General features: G+C 38.5%; 1 protein-coding gene across 13 annotated transcripts in view; it reads left to right on the top strand.

Moving 5' to 3' along the window:
* Nucleotides 1-23,439, top strand: part of ADAM22 (ADAM metallopeptidase domain 22) — a 132,058-nt gene that overhangs the window by 61,832 nt on the left and 46,787 nt on the right. For all 13 annotated transcript variants that reach the window (XM_071428941.1, XM_071428943.1, XM_071428939.1 and 10 more), the window contains 7 exons: nucleotides 9,856-9,938; nucleotides 13,554-13,617; nucleotides 14,253-14,322; nucleotides 19,410-19,480; nucleotides 19,969-20,043; nucleotides 22,124-22,195; nucleotides 23,194-23,360. In XM_071428941.1, coding sequence (XP_071285042.1) covers nucleotides 9,856-9,938; nucleotides 13,554-13,617; nucleotides 14,253-14,322; nucleotides 19,410-19,480; nucleotides 19,969-20,043; nucleotides 22,124-22,195; nucleotides 23,194-23,360 — 602 coding nt within the window. The remainder of the gene's footprint in view (nucleotides 1-9,855; nucleotides 9,939-13,553; nucleotides 13,618-14,252; nucleotides 14,323-19,409; nucleotides 19,481-19,968; nucleotides 20,044-22,123; nucleotides 22,196-23,193; nucleotides 23,361-23,439) is intronic.

The following is a 23,439-nucleotide window of genomic DNA, read 5'->3' on the forward strand; positions in this document are numbered from 1 at the left end:
CCAGACCATCCAATGCTCATAGCACATCAATACTCAACCTGTGTGTACCTAATGTTGTTGCAATATATCTGTGTGTCCTTTTATCTCTCTTTCTCCCCCTTTTTTGGTTGTCATTCTGTCACTGATGCTGTCAGTGAGATGAAAGGCAAAAAACAGCTATAGTGCTGAGTAATTCACATTGCTGGATTTTTCACCCTCAGAAGAAACAACTGATATCTATTCAGTGATATTTTCTCAATAGAATGTTTCAGTTTTCTTCTTCAGAGTGTGTAGAAATAAATGTTTCTGCTTGTATTTCCCCAAAACAAAGTACACTTCTACAAGTTCTTAGGAAATTGCTTTCTGTAAAAGATTAAGCCATAAAAAAAATTCAGTCAGAAAACTTGCACAGGTAGAGGTGTGGTAGATAAATACCAGAAAATTTTGATGGCATGTTTAAATATGAGTATAGAAGGAACTATATTTCATAGGCAGTCCTTAAAGTCTAAAATTCTTGAGTGTGGTGGTGTAAGCACAGCATGTGCATTATGGGCAAAAAATTACAGTGAGAGTGCTTACAGCATAAACTGCTGCTTTTTGCTTCAGCCTCGCAGCATTTTCCTATGATAGCATTGAACAACGTGAATGGAGGCATATCAAATGCTAGGTGCTGTTTTTACTCTGTTGTGGCATTAACAGAGGAGCTTTGGCCAGCCTTGTCCTGTGGGTTAGGGCTGCCATGTGGCTGTGTGTCCCAAGCTGTGCCGAGCCCTTCCGCTGGGCCCTGCAGAGCTCAGACCATGCCCACTGGGCTTGCTTCAAAGCACCCACAGCCATCCTGCCCAGCTGGGGGCCCCAGCACGGCCTCCTGCTCTCTGGGGGTCCCAGCAGAGGGGCCACCATTGTGGCTTGGCCAATGGAGGGTTTGGGGCAAATGCATTTTAATGCTGCACAGCAAAGCAGAGCTGTTAGCTTGCAAAAATAGTCATTATGTTGTGTGCATTGACTAGTAGCGTGTGCAAGATGACTGTTATTGTAGCTTACAGCTATTTTAATGCTTCTGCACAAGGAGGAAAATTACTGTTCTTCATTGCCTTGCTGTGCTTAAAGCCTTGGCTAGTGTGTGCCATGATGTGTATTTGAAGGGCTCTTTAAATGCCCTTTTTAAGGAAAAATGATCCATAAGGGAGAAAAATATTAAAATCTTGAAAAATCAGAGGAGTCTGGGTACCCTTGATTGCTTTTTCTGTTAAAGTTTCTCCTTCAAGTCTGGTCTGCTGGAGCAGTTGTTAAGGTGCAGTCCCATGACCAAGGGCAGTGTGTGTCTGTGAACACTTGTGCCTGTGTTTGATGAGACCTTATCCAAGTAGCATTCCAACATTTCCTTGTTATCTCCACAGGTACAAACTGATCACAAGTCTACAATAATTTGTGGTGCAGCCAGATTAAACACTTCACCAGTGAGCAGGTCATTTCAATAATTGACTGCTATGTTTCCAGTCTTATAGCAAGGTGCTTCTAACCATCATCTTCCAGTTAGGGCACTCACTGTCTGAAAAGAATTTCCTATTATTCTTCAGGTTTTGGTAACTCACCTCTTTGTAGCCAAAGGGGAAGGTGTTTCAGTTGCCAGGGAAGCATGTCGGCTAAACAGGTTTTCCTGTTTGGGATTACATTTTCTCCTGAATAGTGGAGTGCCAGCTGGGCTGGCAGAGGATGGGGTGGGATGGGAGTGCAGGAAGACTCAGCCCTGGGAGGCTGGAGCCTGGGGTGGTGGGGAGCTCTGCATGCATCTACCTGAAACTTGCACAACCTGCTGATGAAAACTGAAGAGGAGCAAATAATAAATAATGCAGGAATTATATATGTCTGTTTCTGGCAGAGCTTTTTTGCCTGTGTCCAGAGACTAGAGATAACTAAGCTGTTGTTATCAGAAAAATCATTCTCAGTCTTGTTTGAGAGAAGACTTTGAATAAGGGTTCCTGTAATGTTGTCACATCTCCTCTCTCTTGCACGCTCAACAGAGCTCTCTTGGCCTCATGGCAAATTACTAACAAATCTAGGCCATAATCTACTTTTTAGTGATAGCAGTAAACTAACTGACGAAGAGCTGATGAGGAGTCTGTGAGTCTGACACAGTTTAGCAGGGGGTTCCTGCAAAGTTGATCTTCTGAGTGCTCTCATCAAATGTTTTCATTAATGACTTATGTAAAATAAAAGGTATGTGTATATTAATGAAATTTGCCAACAGTGCAAAACTGAGAAGCATTACAGTGCAGAGAAGAATCAGCTGGAAAACTTACTATCTTTTGACCAGTGGAGTAAATAAAAAACAAATAGAGCAAATGGCAACTTCTTACACTTAGGGACTAATTATAGGTGCTTGCACTGTACAATCAAAGTTCATAAACTGAAAGTTCCACAAGAAGGGGAAGATTAGAGTGTAGTAGTGGAACAGAATGGCAGGATGGAAGCAAACTGATCCCAGAGTATACTGGTCAAATTGCTTCCTCTAGGTTTTGACTGGAATTAATGTGTCTTGATGAAGAATTGACAAAACTTTTTAATTTCTATGTGTTTTCAGTTACTCTGGACATTTTTTTTTCCAGTATGTCATGCTGTCACACTAAGTCAATAGGCATTGAGAAATATCTCACTTTCCTGTTGTAGCATTATTTGAATTTTGGAAGCAAGCCCTTTGGGGTTTAGAAAATGCAGTGTCCTCTATAGGATACTAGGGCAAGATAATCAGCCCTCATACATAGTGCATTTGCCTGACCTAATGATCCTGCAGGCTGGCACTTTTAATGTACATTTACAGTAGATTTTTAAAGTATGTTATTACTAGTTATTACTAGCTTACTTTTTACATACATTCTGCTACCAAGGAGAAGAAAATTAAAAGTAACAGTTTTCCATATAAGGAGTCATTCCCAGGTCATGGTTTTGAATATACTACAGTAGAATGAATCCCAGAGCATGATTCATGTAGGATTTTGCAGGTTTAATTATCTTGTCTCCCTTTTCTTTGTGACGTAAAAAAAAAAAAAAAAAATCCTGTGGGTTTAACTAGTCCTGCAGGGGAAAAATGTCAGAAAGTGGAAGTCTTCCAGAGCTTAAAAAGTACATTTCACTGTACATGAAAAAGTACATTTCCACTGGATGTGGACCCCTGTGATGGTGGGTGGTTCTGCTGAAGTGGCAAGTCAAGCAACTGTGCAACCATCAGGAGTCACCTCTTGAGTGCCCTGCTGCAGTTTTGCCTTGTTCCAGAAGGAGGATAGCTTGGACTTGCAGAAAAGTCTTGTCTGACTTTGGGCACCTCGTGAGTTATTTTCCACGAGCTGCAGCAACATACGGCATCCATAGCCAGAGAGTGGTTGGTAGCCACCAAGTGTTCTGTAATCTCAGACTGCACGAGGACTGAGTATGGCTAAGAGAAATTAATTACTGCTACGACATTAAAGAACATCAAATCACTTTGTAGATGCTCTTATTAAAAAATAAAAGTATATTTTTGGATTTAACTAAATCCCTTTGAGGGGGAATTAAGTTAAGCAAACAGAAGCTGTTGTACTTCTGAAGGAGTGCTTCCATGCAGTGGGCTTTAGCTTGACATCTTTACTTTCTTCATCTTGACTTCTGTAAGCAGCTTTGCCTAGACTTGTCTGTTGTTCCCTATGGATACCAAACTGGCACTGTATTATAAACAGTAGGTTAATGTTTCTAGACACAGCCTCAAGCTCTCTGAATTTCACTTACAGAGAAAGTTCTGTCATTCAAAAATAATGAGCCAATAAGGATATCAGGGTTGTATTGTTTTCTATTTTCCTCAGAACTTTATGTCCTGCTGACTGATTGGTATCCATGTAGGTGTTGTGTTTATAGTAATCTTGTAAATCACATTCTTACGCCTTGGCTTCAGACTCAGGGTAAGCTGATGAGCTGATGTGGCAGATTAGAGTGCGTAGATTACAAGGAATTTTCATATTGTCCCTTAAAATGCTTCCTTCCATTTCCCTGGAACAGAAACGCAGGAGTGGGGCAAAATGACTATCATTTAAATGACTTGTATGCCCTGACTGAGAGACACTAGCCACTGCTACAAGACCTGTCTTAAAGACAGCAACAGAGTGGGCAGGAAGAGGTAACCTTTTCTTCTCTGCCTCATCTTGGCCTGGCAGCTGATAATAAAAAATAATTTCCCCTAACACCAAGGTAAGTCAAGGCAAGAGTCTGTTTTCCAAGCAGATGCCAAGGCAGCTTCCAGAGCAGATGGTGTTGCGTTGGCATGAGCTCTCTGTCCACACCCTGCAGTGTTTTGTGGGGCATCTTCTCTCATAGCTACTGGGCAGTAAACACAGCCCTCATTTGGCCTCTGAACTGGGAAGCTGGGCTGATATCTTGTGCCATCTGCTGAAGGCTCCTGCTGTGAGTCACTGATGGCAGTTGGAGCGAGTCGCCTGCGTGCAGGATCCTGTCACATACACGTGTGTCTCTGTTTGTTAAGAGTGCTGCCAACAGTCTTTAAACATGGGCATTTTGTGGAGAAGGCTTAGAGGCGGCTGTGCCTTATCCTAATTTTGGAATCTCTGATTTCAGAAACTGAAACAGCGTTATAATGTAATGTCACCACAGCGTGTCGGCTCTGAGCTATGTGAGCACATGTGATAGCCATCCTCCTACAAAGGGAGGGCACTGTTCACAATTTCAGAACATTTGGCTTTAAGGAGACTGCAGGCCAGAAACTACTCTGCAAAGAGGTGGTGCCAGGTCCCTGGCGTTGTTACTGAGCTGAGTAAGAGCTGAACTCAGGGCTCAGCACAGCAGGGCCCTGCCAATTGCTGAAGTACGTGTCAATTAGAAGATGTTTTCTCTCATTGCAGTTACACAGGTCAAAGTGCCATTTTGACTCTTCTATTTACTAATAGAAACCCATTCATAACAAGCTGTTTTCTGCCATAGAAGTCAGCGGGCAAGGGTGTATTTTCTTTTCCTTTTGCTGTTGATTGTGCAACCTTAGTTATGTATTTTTGTAACTGGTGGCCCCACAATGGGTAGCCCTTTAAACAGCTTATCATTATCTGGCAGCTCATCATTATCTAGCATTCACAGAATGGTGGCTTGAGCCTTAGCTGGCCTTCTGGGAACTTTCTGCTGCAACGAAAGAGGGAGATATGTTACTAGGATTTGAATTAAACCAGCAAGCTCCTTTCCTGTGGATTAAAGAGTGTTAAAATAGGAATATGTAGGAGAAGGAAGGTATTAATTTTAAGGTCAGTGCCTGACTGTTGCATGCATGTTACTGGCCAGCACCTCTCTTAATTGCAGAAAATGGATTACTTGGATATCCAATGTAGAAAGCAGATGGATGTGCATCCTTATTTTCCTCCCCTGGGAAGGTCACAGTGTCTCTGAGGCGAATAACAAACCCTGCCAGTGTATGGTCAGCAGATGCTTTCTGCACTGTGACTGCAGAGAAGAGTGAACTGCTGCCATTAATGACTGTCAGGGCTGTTCTTTCGCTTTACTTATTTCACCCTTTATTATTATGAGTATAGGTTAATGTGTTTTTCATCTCTTTTGTGTCTGCTCAGCAGCTGATGCCTCTCAAAGAAGGGACAAACTATCTTAAGGGATAAAAATGGGAGCAGATTTTATTTGCATTGCTGACATCTGTGTCTTACCATTTTTTAGTATCTTTGCCATGCTATGTACCCAACAGGTTGCAAGAAGACTTGGACTGACATTGGCAAAAGGGTTGCATCTGGTTAGAGATGAACTGTAGCAGTTCACAGGGTAAATAGCCCTAAATTAGGATTTTGCTAGAATTATCCAACTTAAGCATCAAGATGAAGGCTATCTTATGAATTGACTATAATATAAACTGTATAAACTATAATAATGATTATTATATAAACTATAATAATGATTAACTTGTTTTAATTGACCCTTGGGTCATTCTGGTTTTTATTTTTTTATTTTTTGTAGGATGTTATTACATTTTTAGCTCTCCAAATTAATTAACTTCTTGTTAAAAATCTCTATTTTCTGTACTGCCCTCGGACATCACCAGTAGGTTGTCCCTCACGTTGAGAAGGTTCATGCAGGAAGGATAACTTACTGATCCAAGGAAATGGACAACAGAGTGCTATGGGCATTGGCAGACAATTTGCCTTGCAGGCAAATGTGTGCTGCAGGTTTGTGTCACAGCTGTTGTCACCAGGCTGACCTTGTCTCATAGGAGATGACACTTAGCCTAATTTTCTCCCAGACTCTAGAGTGACCAGGTCCAATTTTAGAGCAGAAGTGGGTAAATGTGCTGCTCAGACTTATGGCTGGCATATGTTGAAGAGTGGTCTGATTTCCTCTCATCTTACACTGAACCATTCCCCAGTAGCTGGCAAAGGCCAGTGTGGAGATTTGATTTGCTGGGATGGGCAATTATTGCTTTTGAGAGAACAGAGAGAGGCTCTGTTAGCTACAGGAAGCCAATAGCTCTTCACAAAAGACCCTTGATGTTCTGGACTGAACTGTAGTTGGTGCTAATTTCAACTCTTAAGGGAAGTCTTAATCATATGGGACCAGAATATTTTTAGGAAAAAAATGAAGATTTTTTTTTTTCAGCTTTTGTCTCTTTGCTGAAGATACCAGTAGATAAGAGATAACCCCAGTCCTTCAGGGAGTATTTCCAAGAGCAGAATACAAGAAGATAGATATGATGATCATATTTAGTGTTTGGTGGTCTTAGGTCTCTCACATACTGTGATTTCTCCTCTAACACAGGGCATTTTATGTCACTACCTGCTATCAGACAGGTTTAGTAGATGTCAAACCCAGCACAATTTCAGCCTCAGCACTATAGAAGCACTATAGAAGCAGCAACAGTAAACTTCTTGCCCAAAATTACAAGTGCTTGAAAAAACCTGCCCTGTAGAGTGCCTTGATGTGTCCTGACTCTCAGTACAGAACCACAGAATCATAGACTCATTAAGGTTGGAAATTACTTCCAAGTTCTTTAAGTCCAACTAAACCATGACACTGAGTGCCACATCCAGTGGTTTCCTGAACACTTAAATTCTCAGAATTTGTGGCTTTAAATACCCATACAGAGGTCAAACCCAGAACCTTGGTGTTATTAGCACCATGCTCTAACCACCTCAGATAATTGCATGCACCAAGTACTTGAAAAAAAACTATCTTCATTTAAAGAAGTGAAAATAATTTTTTAGCTTAATTTTATTAACTAGCTTGCAGTGACTTATGTGATAATGATAGGAACATAAGTACATAAATAAAAAATACCTCCTGGATGTTAGCATATAGAAAGGAATGTTTTGTAGTGATAAGAACTGATCCCTGAGACTCAGATCAGAGTTGTGTTTCTATCTCCACCAGAATTACCATGAGCTCTAGTAGATCTTTGAGTTTAACTGATTTGACTAAATAGAGTAGAATTTGTGTATCTCAATTGTATTTTTCCCGGACAAGAATTTAGAGCTGTTTTTGTTATACTTTTCCTTTCTAGATCTGTATGCATAATTTTTCCCATGGATCTATTACAGAATAAATTAATTTGGAGGTACTGTCATGGGACATTTATTTGATTCTCATTTGAAAGATCAAAACACACTTTTGAGCCACAGTCTGGATTCTTAGTATGAAAAAATGTTCCTCCTGGTTGAAAAGACATGGTTTTGCAAACTAATGGAGCCTGAGATTCTATTTCTGGTACATATTAACTACATTTTCTGAGAACAAACCAATTTGTGTAATTACTCTAAATTCCTTCCACAGCCAGAAGCCTGTACAACTCCCTACTGATAGTCTTTTCAGTATTATTTCCATATCCATGCACTTATTCCAGTTATGTCTTTTACAGGAATACTACTTCAAGAATTCTCTTTAGAGAGTATTTTATTTCTCATAAGGTTTTAGATCATCCATATAGTTTGATTTTTAGCTTTGTTATTTGCTAACTGGAGTCTCTTTTTGTTTACTTCTTATTCATATATTCCAAAAGGACTTGAAAGCCTTGAGCAGTTCCATGATCCTGTAGTGGGGGACACCCTACTGACTGAAAGAAAGAAAATCTCAAGTCAAGAGAGCTTAAAGTAGCTAAGGTATAGGAAGTAAATAGGTGTAGAAAAAGAGGATAAAATGGAGAATATGAGCCAAGATTTCAGGAAAGACAAAGAAGGATATAATCTCTCTGAAATCAAATTAACTTAGGATATTGGTGGCTCAAATGTACATGAGTGCAAAGCAGAAATTGAAACAATCTCCTTTTCACTAATACTTGATCTGTGTCCCAGTTCTGGATAGTCATAAGAAATGCTGTCCCAGGGGTGATAGGTCCTACACCTGCTTTCAGACACTCCCTGGTGCAGCCTGGCATGAGTCAGCCCCAGAGCTTCTTACCAACGTGAGACAAGGAGTCAGACACTACTGTGTGGCACCAGTTTCTCCTCAGACATCTGAGCAGAGGGGTGCCCATGGTGGGCAGCATGGTGGTCACTCTGCAGGTCAGTGTGGTGAAGGACTCCTTTGACCAGGCTGAGATCAAGGCTGTTTCCTTGTGAGCAGCTGTGCTCTAACAAACAGGCTCCTGTACTCTCTTTAGGAGTGCACCTCAAACCAGAGGCACCCATGCATTGTAGATGCTTTCAACAATAGTTTCCACATCTTGTAGAAAACAGAACAGGGTGGCCTGATCAGAACTACCAACATAGCCTACATTTTTTCTCACCTTTAGCTTGATCTTGGTTAATTTTTTTTAGTATTTGAAAAATAAAATCCAAAAGCATTTAATGTCAGATGTGTAAAATGACTGTGCTACGCATCATGTAAGTGACTACTGGCTTCTGAAACAGCTGTAATTGTAATGCCTTTCCCTCCCTCAGGTAAATGGACATAAATATTCACAGGGCTGGGTACATTATGCTAGGTAGATTATTCATTCATTTGCTGGAAGAAGTATTTTCAAATAAATGGTATTAAAAAAGAAAAGGACTGAAAATCTCCTTCATAGTCCTTTAACCAACGTCAGTGCATTACAGCATAGCTGAATTTGGTGAGACACTGATAGGTAAGGTATTCTGAAGAGTACATGTGTCAGTGAGAATTTAAGGGATGTTTGAATTGTTTTTCTAATTTTGCATACAAATATTGATATTGTGCAATACTGAATAAATTTATTGCATGTGTAGTAGGGCTTATCAGTAAAAGCCCTACTACAGGGAAACCAGGGGGGATTTTCTTGAGTAGAGTCAGCTGGATTTTATCAGAAAGATATACATTTTATTTGCAGAAGAGAAGAGGCAAACATTCATTTTCATTGTATTCCTTTAGTACTTAGTTATACTTGGAGGTTCCATTAGCTTTGGAGCACTAGTGACTACTTCTGCTTTGGTCTTTTTTTCAATGAAGAATTATTATTATTTTGTTAGCATACCTTTCTGCTTAGAAGAAGGAAATTGCCTTACCCTCAGAGCAGAGTTCATCCTGTCTGATGTAATCATGTGCAGAGCAGATGTGGAGTCTAAGCCCCCTACTTCCAACTCTCTTTCTAGTCAGTGAAGAAAGATGAGCACTTCTGGAGTAGTTTTTCTCTGAAATCCACCTCAGGATGTCAGGGATTTCACACTGAAATTGTGAAATACACCATTTGGTGTACAGGGTCAAGATGATGGTGTTTGTCTAAGTACCAAACCAAAGCTCAAAGAAGATGGGATGAACTCCTACATGAGTGATAGTCAGTTCTTGGTGCCATGTCAATGGCTTGGGAAAGTGTTTATGAAAAAGCAGTGTTTGACAGGATGAAGTGTGATGCTGTGGAATGTCCCATGGATTTACAGTCTCAATTTCCAATTTCAGGGAGGAGAACATTGCTATTATCAGGGAAAAATTCGAGGAAATTCTGTATCATTTGTTGCCTTGTCAACATGCCATGGATTACAGTAAGTCTGCTGTTTTCTTTTTACTGACTTTTGTTTATCACTCTTTTAAGCCAAATCAAGTTATTTATAGTAAAATAATACATGAATATAGTAAAATAAGTGCTGTCTATTTTCCTACTACTTTGTCACCAATATTAAGTAATCAAAAATCATCAGAATTTACTTTTTTTTTCTAAATTCAGGACTAATGGCTGTGGCCAGATATTGTTTTAAGATAACTTATTATAGAGATAGCAGAGTAGAAGTAGCTGAAAACATCCTATTCTACAAAAATAAAAACAATGCCAATGAATTATTTGGAAATTGTGTTCTTTTCTTGTTACTATTATGATGTATACTTTATTTCTTTTCTCATATCTTTACAAAAAAAATGTCACTTTAGCATTTATCTTGCATTATCCATTTTTGTTAACAGAATTTCTGGCCTTAAGCTGTGTGTATGGGGTAATACCTTGCATATAGTAAAATCTTGAAAAATCTAGAAGAAAAGGTATGAGGGTGCAATAATTTTTCTTTGAAGTACAAAATTTTACTTATAAATAAATCCTCTGTCAAGTGAAGGTTACATGAAGCTGTGTATGGATTGTACAGAGTTTGGACCTGTCTACTTTTGGCACTGTTGAATGATGCTAGTCAGGTTTTCAGATCAACCAAGTGCCTGTCACATCTGGGAATTACAGGATCTCAGCACTACTAATACTGACATCAGCTTGAAAAGGCTGGCACCAAGTGAGCCTGTGTGGAGCTCACCTGAGCTTCACCTTTTTCTGTGGAAACAGGGTTAAGCTGATGAAAATCTTCTTCAGCCTGTTGTCTATCTGCAATTACTCTGTAGTTCTGGTGTCAGTCATATAAGTACTTTTTATTTGAGTAGTGTCTTTCTTTTACAGTTGTATATTCTTTGTTATGAAGGGGAGAATGCCTGCAGAAGACTTGCCATCCTTGCACTTGTCTGATTTACAGCTGTGCAGCTCAAGAAACTTGAGCCCAGTTTGAAGCATGGACAGTGAGCCTAAAAATAGTAGCTTCCTAATGCATCCTGAGGCCCTGCATGGCTTCCATTAGCAGGGATCCATTAGGTCTTGGCCCCTGCTAACTCCTAGGAGAAAAAGCAGGAACAAAGGAGAGCCTGCATATGTCTCTCCCTCTCCTCTTTCTGTGAGTTTATGCTTAAAACTGGCTGTTCTGCTGCTCTGTATTCTTCAATGGCCTGATATCCAAATTGGTCCCTTCTAAGTTGCATGATAGATGATGCATTTTTTTCACTGTATAATTCAGCTCTCTCTTAAAAGATATCGCCCTGTCTCCTCTCTCCACCCCACCTCCATTTTTCCCCCTGATACAATAAAGTTTGAGCTGAGTTCTTTGACACAAGCTTACTCTAATCAGGCTGGTATTTCAAACATCCAGTATGAGAAACTAAAGTTTCCTGAGCTGCATTAAACTCAAATTCTCTGCCACTGCATTTCCATCATTGCAACTAGCTCCTACACAGCTGATTTTAAATTATAAGGAATTACTAGAAACTCACACTGGCAATCAGAGCTCCTTAGCTTCAGCCACGCTTTGGAATATCTTGCTGGAATAAGGGTAGCTGGGCAGTTGTCTTCTGCAAGGTCTGGGCAGGAGCTTTGCTTTCATGAATTTTAGGAAGCACACAAGACAAAACAGATGCCTTTAAGAGAATAACAAGCTTCATATTTCTAAAGGTCATTCCAGTCTCCTCTTTTGCATGTTAGTACCTCTAGATCTCAGCCAGTAACAGCAGAATTATTCATACAGGTGAAAAAATGTTGGGGTTTTTTAATCATAAGTTACGAGTTCTTCTTTTAGTAATGTCTGCTTTGCATCCTTCCTTTTATGAATTAAATCAATCACATCTGCCGGACAGAATACCTGAAATTATAGATGTCTTCTTAATGACTTGGCTAATGACAAATGTATCTCTGCCACCTTAACTTCGAGCAAGCCATTTTGCTTGGATTTTTGTTTTGTTTGTTTTCTGGAGGTGCGCAGTAACCGCGGTTTCCTATGAGCCAGCCCAGGAGAGGCTGTGGGTGCAAAGGCCAGCGAGCTGTGCTGAGCAGGGCTCGCAGCAGCGGGCACGGCCGGGATCTTGCTGCCGGCTGGTGGCGAATGCAAACACTGCCGCCGCTGCTGGGGATTCCGCTGTCACGGCTGCAAAGGGGATTGCCTGAAGAATACACATCATCAAATGCAGGCTTTTGAAATGTTTTGCTTTCTCTTTAACACACCCATGCGCGTGTGGCTTATTCAGAGCGCACTAGGTCTATGGTAGCTGGTGGGAAAAGAGCCATGGATGCTTTGAGTGGGCAGGTCAGGTCTGTAGGCCACCTGTGACTATTGTTCTTGTCACTGGTGAGTGACTTGATCAGAGGCCAGGGCTGCAGCAGTCTCACAAGAAGCTCTTTGCTGACAGTGCTTCAACTTGCAGACCCTGCTCAACTAAAGTTGCAATTAGAGGGAAGGAAATTGGGACTGGTAAAGAGCTACAGGATCTTCCCCAATCTTGTCTTATTTCCAAGCAAAGAAGCTCCAGCAGATGCTAGAATATTTTGCTTAAACTGTATAGACAGTATTTATATCTAAAGAATAGGAGTGTGTAATTTGAAAGGTGAAGCAGCTTTACATTGTAGTTATGCTCATACTTCATATATGTTATACAGTCAGTAACCCAGATTACTTCTGTGAATGTCAATTTTGCCGATAAAAAAATGCTGCATAAGAAAAAAGAAAAGGATCTGCTTTTGTTGCTTGTAATTCCTGTTTCCTTTGGGGGTTTTTAACAGTAACGTAAGTTAATAAATAATCTCACTTTCATGCTGTTGTTGCTGTGTGCTATGTGCCAAATTTGAATTTACAGCTCATATTTAGGGCCAAGCTTAAACGCCTTAGTAGTGGCCCTTTGAAAGGGACATGCTAATACAGCCTAATCCCAACCATGTGTGTATGCCACTGCAGCAAAGGAAAAAATACTTAATTAAATACTTAATTAAATTAATTACTTAATTAAGTAATACTTACTTAAAAATATTCTGGTTTGGTTGAAGATCAGAATGTATTGATTTAAGAAATAACATTTGTTTTTCTCCTCTTACGGAGTAATATAATATTTGTATCAACACTTTCTTTAAATGAAATGCTGAGGAAAGAGTTAATAAAAACTCATTAAAACCTAAGCATAATTAAATTCCATTCAATACCACTTTTATTTGGGGAAAGTTCCAAATATGTGTTCCTAAAGACAGGTCCCTTATTTATCTGTTGCAGATAAATATCTCCTGCATTGGAATGGGGGCTTTGAACTGGATTTTCAGTTGGTTAAATTAGTCCATTTGTGTTTATGTGTGTTGTAGAGAAGGTTTGTGGAAGAAAGAAGTCAGCTTCACCACAGGAGAAAATCTTTCTCCTGTGAAGAAGAAAAGTGAAGAAACAAAAAGATTGATCCAGAATTGCATTCAGTTCCTGAAACTATTTTAAACTTCCTTTCCCAAATATTTAAATTTTTAAAATATATTAACTTTAAGAAGTTACTTCCATGTTGCACTAGTGTTTCTTTATTAAATCTGTATTTACATTTCCTGCCCTTGACAGTGGGATGTTCTATGATGGAAATCATACTTACCTTATTGAACCAGATGAAAACTACACTTCAGATGTAAGTAGAATTTACAGCAGTCCTGCTGTGTTTTCTTGAGTAGTCATCCATGGGTACCGTGTAGGCATAAGGCCGTGGGACCAAAGGGTCATCCCCTCATTCCCAATTTATGTACCTTGAATGTGGAACTCCATCTTCACAGACAAAAGCAGACCTGCACTGTCATTAGCCAGTGATGTGTCTATATGTGTGTGCCCTGTAGCTCTTGGCAGTAGAGCACTGCAGCACCAGAGGAGGCTCCCTTGGAGCCTGTGAGTGCCCAGTGCCCTTCCCTGGCACTTCCTGCTCTGGGTTTATTATATCACTCTCTTCCTGGTTCTTCCTTGACTCCAGTTCAGCATCTCCTGGGACTTCTCATTGTCTCTCCCTGAGCAGCTCTGGGAGCCCAATTTAGGCCTAGCTCTGTGTGCTCTGCCTCTGTGTTTGAGGTACTCAGATGTGAAAGGTGATTAAATGTGGCATTAGCAATCACATTGCAGTTGGGAAAAGAAGAATGTAGAGTAATGGTGCTTTACAACTTGCATGTTGTCTGGGGTATGTGTTGGGTAACAAGAACCTTTGGAATTGTCTGTTTAATGCTCATGAGATGGATTAATTTTTCCTGATGTAATATGGGCAATTATTTACTATTTCAGGATGACTTCCATTTCCACTCTGTTTACAAATCCAAGTTGTTTGAATTTCCTTCAGTCGACCTGCCATCTGGTATGATTTTTTAGTATTCATGACTTATTGAGTGTTTTATTCTAAGGCCAAATTTGTTGTCTATATTTGATAGATCATCTTCTGAGAGTATATTGTTTTGGTATATATATTTCTTTTTATCCAAATAAATAATAATAAAAAAAAAACACACTGAAAAAACTCCATTTTGAAACAGTGAAAGCACAGGAAAAGAATCTGAAGTGATGAAAAAATCCTGAATCTAATGAATGAAATCTCTCCTAGACCTTCACATTGTGATATGTGTTTTTCTTAACAGGTCATGTGGTCTGTGGGCTGAATTATGTGCTGGTAGCTGTAGAGAGGAAAGGACTGAGGTAGCCTAGAGGTGATGAAAATTAACACCACCTTGATGGTGGTTGATAACTCTTCATGGGTTTTTCTGGTTTTGAGGTACAGGGTGAGTACCATGGAGTGAGCATAAGCCTGGGAGACAAGAAATTGCCCAATGTCACTTCTGCTCAGTGACTGTGATCTCCAGTCCCATCAGCATCTTTCACAGTGCTGGCTATGATGAGGGCCATGAGTTTCAGTGCAGATGAATTTGGAGGCAGAAGTGGTTTCAAGTGCTTGTAGTGATGAATGCCCATATTGTGTGTGGAGGGAGAAAGGTTTTTTTTTTTAAGATGTGTTTTCATCTGAGAGGTTGGCTTGTTAATTGGAGCTAAAATTGCAGTATTTGTGACATATCCCCATTCTGTCAAGGATTTGTTACAGAAGTGTTTTCCTGCCCTACAATGCATATCCTAGATAAACATAACTGTCCTTTGTAGACACTGACATTTTGGTAGAAACCACCTCAGTCTGATTTCTTCAGGAGAGTTACAGATGTTTGCTTATCTTGTTGCAAACTATTTGTCCTATGGTAGCATTTGGATCTGAGATCCTGAAGTTCTAAGTACTGCACGCAGATGGGTCCATCCCTGGAGCACAGTTTGTGCAGGTTTGCCAATTGTTAAGCAAAGTAGAATCATTCAGGGAGGTAATGAGAAAAGAAGGAAAAAAATGGAACTTGCTACAATCTGGTTGCCTTCAGTTCTGAAGAAGGAATCTGAATCCAAAGAAAAGCAGTGTCCCAGCTTGGTGCCACCTGTCCTGGGATGATGATTGCCCAGGCAAGGTACAGGCAATGTTGGGATGGAGGGAGATGAGCACAAAAGGCTCATGACTTTTGTGCAAGGCATTGACTTCTGTGCCACAAAACTCCCTGTGTACCTGCACCTTACACACATACCATGCTTACTAGCTGTGCTTGCAGAGATGCTCTCAGTGTAATGAGAGCAATTTATTGAACATAAGGCCAAATAATAGAGTGCATCATCTATCACATTTTCTTGAGGATCTATAACTAAAAAGATTGGAAATAACGTAACCAATGCTGAGTTTAAAACAAATCTTCTATCTCAGGCTGTTAAACTAAGACACTGCTAGTGTTGGTACTTACTATCTATAAGCTGTTTTATAAGATTTCCTAATAGTGAATTTTATGTTTTCAAGATTATGGAATAAAATTGTTTTCTGCTTTTAAAATTATGGAAAGGGATTAATTGCAAGTAAATGCTCCAGTTTCACCTCCACCAAAGCTTCTTGATTTTCAAAAAACTGTCAAACTAGGGCTTCATGGTCTTGTTTTGTTTGTTTTCCCACAAAAATCCAGACATGCTTGTACAGTTTTGATTTTACTACAGATAACAAATAAATAGTTGCTGGCTTTGCTGTACAAAGCCCAGCACATGACATAATGGAACATGTTGCCATCTAGATTGAATTAGAATCACAGGACTGTAGAAAAGGTTAAAAAGGAAATTCACTTGCAGAGTGCTATTCTTCTCAGGTGTGCAACTATTTGTAATGTGGATGAGAGGTACAGGGTGCTGATCTTCCATCACTTCATGTTTAGGGTCCCATGTATGGAGAAATAGACTCTAACACATAGTCTACTCTCCCACATACTCATACTTGTTTTTGTAAAATTGTTTGAAAAGGTGCTTCTGATGTTTGCAGTGAAAATTACAGTACATGTATACTATTATATCCTCATTAGGAAACCCACAATTTTTCTTTGTCTGTGATTATTCAATTTATCTCTCCTGTAAGTCATTCTCCAGATGACAGTCACAGCTTCAGAGGATGAGAGCTCCACCAGTATCTCTGTTTCTTCCCTGCCAGTCTGGAGAGGTCAGACTGCTGTCTTGACTTGACTTTTTTTTCTCTAATTAACATTTACAGTTAATTGCTACCAGTATTGTTGTGATTGATTTTTTGAAAGTACTACAACAAAATTATTATTAGCAGTAGCAAGCACTGTGCTGGCATATATCATCATGCTACTCTCATAATTTATCAATTTGACTGGCCTAAGGAGATTTTTCCTGAAGTCAAGATTTTTCTCTTATCTTTAAAAGACTGTGTATATTTCCACTCAGCATTTCCACTGCATTAGGAATGAGCTGGATAGAACACCAGTTTCAATACTGGTGTTAGAAAGGGAAAAAATTCAAGTGGTGGGGATTACTCAGTATCAGCGATAGTAAAAGCACACACTATTCTATCCCAGTTAAATAGCAATGTACTTTACACATTCTTTTGCTGGGTATTATAAAGAAAACCCACAAGCTGTTGCAGAAAAGAATTTCTTTTACTGTACTTTGCAATGGTCTGAGGAATAATGAGGATTTTAAATAAGGAAGCTTGGGCAGATGATTTGGCACACTTAGAGCATTTGACCTTGTATTTACCAGACTGTTTTTTCTCACAATCTCTGTTGAGATCTATAGTGCCCTGGCATGGTTTTAGATAACAATATGTTATCAAAGGTGCTGTTTTTCAAATAATACATAACAGATGTCATTTTCTTTTGGGATCACATGAAAAATATGTAGATACAGCACTTAGGAAGATGATTTAGTGGGACTTGGCAGGATTAGATTTATGGTTGGACTTGATTTTAGCAACTTTTTTCCAATCAAAATGATCCTATTATTTTGTGAGTCTTCATTACATTTTTTGTGGTAATATATTTCCATCAAAATATCTGCTAGGCTCTCTCAACTATCAACATTCCCTGTGGTTTTGCTGGTTGTGTTCTTTTGCCTGAGGGTCTTTGGCTGGAAATGCAACCTGTGTGCATTTATCCATCTTGTGAGTTATAAGGCACTGTTATTGTGTGTTAATGGTAATGGCTGCATCATTTCCCTTAGAGATGACTGACTGATTTCTGATTGTGAGAGAAATAAGCACATTTGCTGGTAAAGTTATCTGAGACTCTATATACATACTGTAAATTATTATTTTATTGATTGAAAAGTGTTATTTTTACCAGTTTCATTAAACATGTTATAAAATCAAAAATGACAGGTTGAGATCCAGTTGTGTGGCACTAGAACAGAGTCTAAACTAATTAACATACATAAAGCATAATAAAAAACATTGTAAAAAGGTTTCCAAGATCTAGTTTCTCATCATTGAAAGCTCAAGAGTCTGCAGGTCTTTAAGCAATATATAAGGAGCTTGGGTGTGATTTAATTTATCCTTGGTCATTTTTCTAAAGAAAGTCCTCAAGTGCATTGGTGTAACCATGAAAACATTTTTAAGCAGAGAGCCTGTGATTGTCTGGGTTGCTCTGTGAAAAGGTATCTGCAAACCTCACATACCAAAATGACACCATAGTCCCTCATTTACCCAAGACAATACCAGTTAGTCATGCTTTGTTTTCCTGCTTTGGCTTATTAGTAATTTGCCACTTTTTGTTAAGATTATCACTTAGGTCTGGCATTGTCTTGTCAGATGGGCAACTCAGCTTTGTGTTTTAAGATTTTGCTGATATGGCAGCCCGGTCAAATTCCTATCAGCATGGTTTTTTAATCCTATTTTTGAACCTCATGCAGAAATTGTACAATTAATGTACAGCAGGAAATGAAGCTGTGAGAAACTTACCTGTCTCACCAGCAAAACTGAACTGGCCAGGAATTTGTAAAACAAGCAGAAGTTGTGTACAAAGGTATGTGAATTCAAAGTCCCTTAATTTACACAGCTCCATCAATCCCATAGCACTATAGGGATGTCCTATAAACACTATAGGACTATTTACTTCTTTGCAGGACTGGCAAAATCACTGAAACACTGAAAGAAATTTTCAGCTCCTTGAAACTGAAAGGATGTCCAAAGCTGCAGAAAGCACAAAAGAGGGAAAGCAGTGAAAGGAGAAAGACATTATTACAAACTAAGAAACTGAAAACATTTAATTTGCATGAATCAAAAAGATCTTCTTGGGGTTATGTGAATAGCATTTATACAAGATATGGAAAGAGGTTTATTTTGTATAGAGAAAAGAGAGGCAGAGAATATGAATCTAAAATTAAAGATGGAAAATTACTTGGACATTTAAAAGGGTGAGAGCAAGTGTTATCTTCTGCTTAGTTTATGATGTGTCCTTTTCCATGAGGGGCTAGTAATAGATTTGGTGAAAAGGCTTTGGCAAAAGAATAAACTACTTGATGCTTATGATTAGAGATTTAAGAAGTTAAAGACATAGAGGGATTAACAGGGAGGAACATTGTGTTGGTAAGTGAGCATTGCCAAAATCTTGTAAGGTTTCTCCCAACTCTGACATATTTTGCTTTGTGAATATAATCGTCTTAAAGCATTAATTCTGCCTTCCATGCTCTTCTTATTAATTTAGGTAGCTATTGCAAGAGCTCTGTGAATGTCTGCTGAATTCCTGAAAATGTGATTCACTCCATGGAAGCACTATGCTAATAATATTTCATGCCCAGTATTGGTGAAGTTTTGGCATAGAACATCTGCTGTGCTTTCTGAAGCGTGACACCCACAGATCATCTGTTTCAACAGACCCAGATTATCACTAGTAGAGTTTTTAATAAGAGCCCTGTTACTGGGAAGCATCTGTACTCTTGCCTCCCTTCTAGCTGGAAACTTGAAAAAATGAGTTGTTGCTGCATCTGAAGTGCTGAAGAATGCCATACTACTGTCATGTTGCATCAGGGTCACTAATTGCTGGGCTATATTTTTGTAAATATTCCATGTATTTGTCTGTGTTTTCTGCTTAGAATTCTGGCAGACGAATACTACATCACAGAATTTTGTTGTAAGGCCAAGACACAAAAGAAGGAAAAGGCAGGTATGTGCCAATATGCTTGTTTATAAGGAACGTGCCATCAAGTTTGTTTCATGTCTGCTGAGTTAATTTGTCCAGATGGAGTCCTGCTGCTCCTGCTGGTTTGGCATGAGATCTCTATATCAATACAGCTAATACAAAAAGGGGTATCTAATGTAAGCTAAACATTGATGGGTTCTCTTGGACACTGCCTCCCTGAAGAATTAGGAAATTTTTAAATACTGCTATATGGCAAATGAAAAAGTAGATAAAATAAATTTGCTCATTTTGAGTGTAGTTTTATCAGAAACTCCCATAATAAAACCTATAGATTTTTTTATGTTGTACTAGTGACAAGTAGCTATTTTATCTCACTTTATTTTGTTTCAAAATAAATATTCTAAACAGAGACTTCATTCTCTGTTTATTAAAGTAGGGAAGCCACTAAGTGCAGATGTTTGTTACCAGTTACACTCTGTATTGTTAGACTCTAAGTTACATTCTCTCCATAGGTTCGTCAGATCCCACGTAAAGTTGAAGAGGAAACAAAATACATTGAGTTGATGATTGTAAATGATCATCTAATGGTAAGACTGACACATTTCAACAATCAAATTGTCTTAATTTATCCAGAGAGCATAACAATAAAGAACAATAAAGAAATACATAACATAACAATTAAGAAATAAAGGCTGGAATAAATTCATTATGTCCTTAATAGAAGAAATTATGGTTTCATTAACCATTGATGAAGTTGGTTTTGAATTTTTGCAAGTTAATTTCAGCAAGAATGCAACTAGATCTGAGGATCAGAAAGAAGGGTCAGAAATTAAAAAAATGTCAGTGTGACTTAAGCTCATGATTTTCTTTCTGGCTTTCCTGAGCATTTCTCTTAGCTACAGGCACTCAGCAATCCATAGTGCAGTTATTTCAATTGTGCAGCAGCTGGTGAGAATGGGGAGATTAACAGTGACCAGATTATTTTTTTATATGTCCCAATCACTGTAGAGAAAATGATTTTGTTAAACTTTTATACTTTCTCTGGGAGAATACAATGGGGTTTTTAACATGGTGGAAGACACATAATAACAGTGTATTGAAGAAAAGCCAGACTCATTCAAGTGGGAAAACCCACAGATTTATGTCAGTGAAGATGATTTATTAAGCATTTAATGAAGGAAATATCAAAGGAAATGGCAAATTCTTCATCACTTGCAGTTTTCAAAGGTAGCTTCAAACACAATGGATTTCCTCTTGATGTAACTGGATAAAGTTCAGCCTGGCACTGCTCATACAACTGGTGACATTAGATGTTTTTATGGTCCCTTATGGCCTTAAAATCAAAATATTTCTATAAATCTTGTCTACTTCTTCTGTAATGTGCAGCAATTCTCTCATGCAATACCCAAATTAGCAAAAATAGACATGAGAGCGTACAAGTGTACAAAAAGTGTGCCTCTGTCCTTAGACAGTGTACTCCTCCACCAGCTCAGTTTGGGGAACACAGGAATAAATTCTTGGATTAAAATTAATAATTTTGGATGAAAATTCCTTAAATCAGAGTAACTGTGCTTGATCCTAAAGACCTGAAGCTACAACATTTCCTTTGGGATCCTCCTATCTCTTCAGGCATATTTTCTTCAAGGAAAATGTTTCCTAATTTTGTCTAATCACAGCAAGAGTCAGTCCAATTAGGAGTTTATTCTCTGAGGTGAGTGTCAGTGATCAAAGAAGCCAAATAATTTCCTCCTGTGAGAAGGAAATATAATTTGCTGTGGGCTTAACTTCCTTGTTTTTGGTGGTTCCCCCCCCATTTCTGCTTGAAAGGATGCCTGTCCTATGCCCTAGCTGTGGAAAACTTTTTGCCCACTAAAAGATCCAAAAAAAACTTCCAGAAAATATGGACAATTTTCATTCCAAAATCAAGCATCATGGGGCACAAGAGGGCAAATCATTTCTGAAAATCTTGTACACTTTTTCTTAAATTGTTCTGAGATACCTGTGACTTTCATGCCCATGATGCTCATTCATAACTGGTTTTTTTCTGCAAATAGGAGTACCTGGACAGCTATTTCTAGTGCCATTTTTATAACACTGCATTACAAATTTCAGTAAAGGTGCCATTGGAGTCTGATCACTGAAGTGGTTTGAACCAGTTACTGTGACTTTATAGAGTGTGCAACTATACAAGAGGAAAACCAGAAAACAGCTTAAGAGAGAAAATTGCAACAAAAGGGAGTCTGATAGATTAGAACACAGATGCAGGCACTTTTGGGATAGTACATCTTAAGGAGTCTCAGCTATGGAAATTTTTGTTGCTAATTTCTTCGATGGCATTTGTGATTAATTTTAAAATTGGCAACAATAATGATAATGAAGAGAATAACAGAATGTTACTGTTCTTATATAATTTTCCAGTAAATATTCTAGGGTATTTTCTAAAGAAGAATTCATACATCCTCACAACAGCTGTTGTAAAGTATATCAGTAATGTGCATTTCTGAGCAATTTTCTACTATTGGTTATGAACATTACACTCAACACAAGAGATAAAATCTTGTGCAGGGGCCTTATTGTTGATATAATTGCTTTGTACTTCATGGTGTTTTGGAAATGGACTTTGTTTTTCTGAATCTGAACCCGTTACTGTCTGTGCTTTTTTCGCAGTGTAAAAAGCATCGCTTGTCAGTCGGCCATACCAACAGCTATGCTAAATCAGTTGTGAACATGGCTGATTTGGTAAGTATCAATCAGCTATATGTTCTTTTACATGTGAGATGAGTCAGAAGATTCTCCTGATGATAGATGCAGGAGTTGTCAATTGATGGTGTAACAATAATGATGTATGTGAAGATTGCAAATTTTCATCTAGAACCACAATCGTTCACCTCTAGAGGCTTTGTCTAAAATAAAGCGTCAGAGGGATTTTATTTTGTGGCTTTAAACATTTAAGTATCCTGCTAGATTGGTCCCTTGAGTCTGAGTTTTAAAGAGCACCTTAGATATGACAATTTCTAGCACAGGATCCCTGTTTTGACAACTTTAAACCCAAAAGATAATCTGAAATTCTAATGCATTAAAATTTCTCCAAAAAAAGTGCACTTGAATAAATAAATTAGAATAGGGACATACAGGTGAACTATGTGGATTGTATTTATATGATAAATCAGACGAGCTGCTGGCTCTTGCACCTCCCCACAGCAAAGTATTAGAAAAAGAAAAGTATTCCTAGAAGCAGAAAATGCTTGAAAGTATTTGGTGTAGAGTGTTAACACAGCGTTGAAGGGATGTCTCTTTTTTTGTGATTCAGCCAGCAGGAGTTGAAATACTCCTGTAGACATATATAACAGAGAAAAATTATGGCTTTATAGATCATTATTCCTCATAAAAGGGCCCTTGTGTGTCATTGGATGAGCTGGCTGTTATAAAAGACCTGTTAAATTCAAATCTTTGAACTATTTTGAATGTAGTAATTTTTCAAAGATCACATTTTTCTTCTATGTACCTCTATCTGTGTAGGCTAAGAGAATTTATTGAAAAATTAAGCCTAAAATTTTGCTTTTACCTGGTTTTTATGTTATGTTTTAAGGGAGATAAAATCACCTACAAGAATGCAAAATGTGCTAGAATAAGCTAAATATTTAGTTACGTAAAAATGCAAGCTATTAAAAAAAGGGGTAAACCTCATCTTTGTTCTATTTGACATAATATATTTGTTCATTCTGTTAATGTACTAGATATATAAAGAACAACTTAACACCAGGATAGTATTGGTTGCCATGGAAACCTGGGCTACTGATAACAAGTTCACCATATCTGAAAACCCCTTGGTGACTCTACGTGAGTTTATGAAATATAGGAGGGATTTTATCAGAGAGAAAAGTGACGCAGTTCACCTTTTTTCGTACGTAACCTTGTGTGATGTTATATTACTGGGGTTTTTTCTTTCCTTGGGGGTTGCTTCTCACAAGTGGCTGATGCAT

The sequence above is a fragment of the Agelaius tricolor genome, unplaced genomic scaffold, assembly GCF_023055355.1.
Source record: "Agelaius tricolor isolate 1412-34295 unplaced genomic scaffold, bAgeTri1.0.p SCAF_6, whole genome shotgun sequence".
NCBI lineage: Eukaryota > Metazoa > Chordata > Aves > Passeriformes > Icteridae > Agelaius > Agelaius tricolor.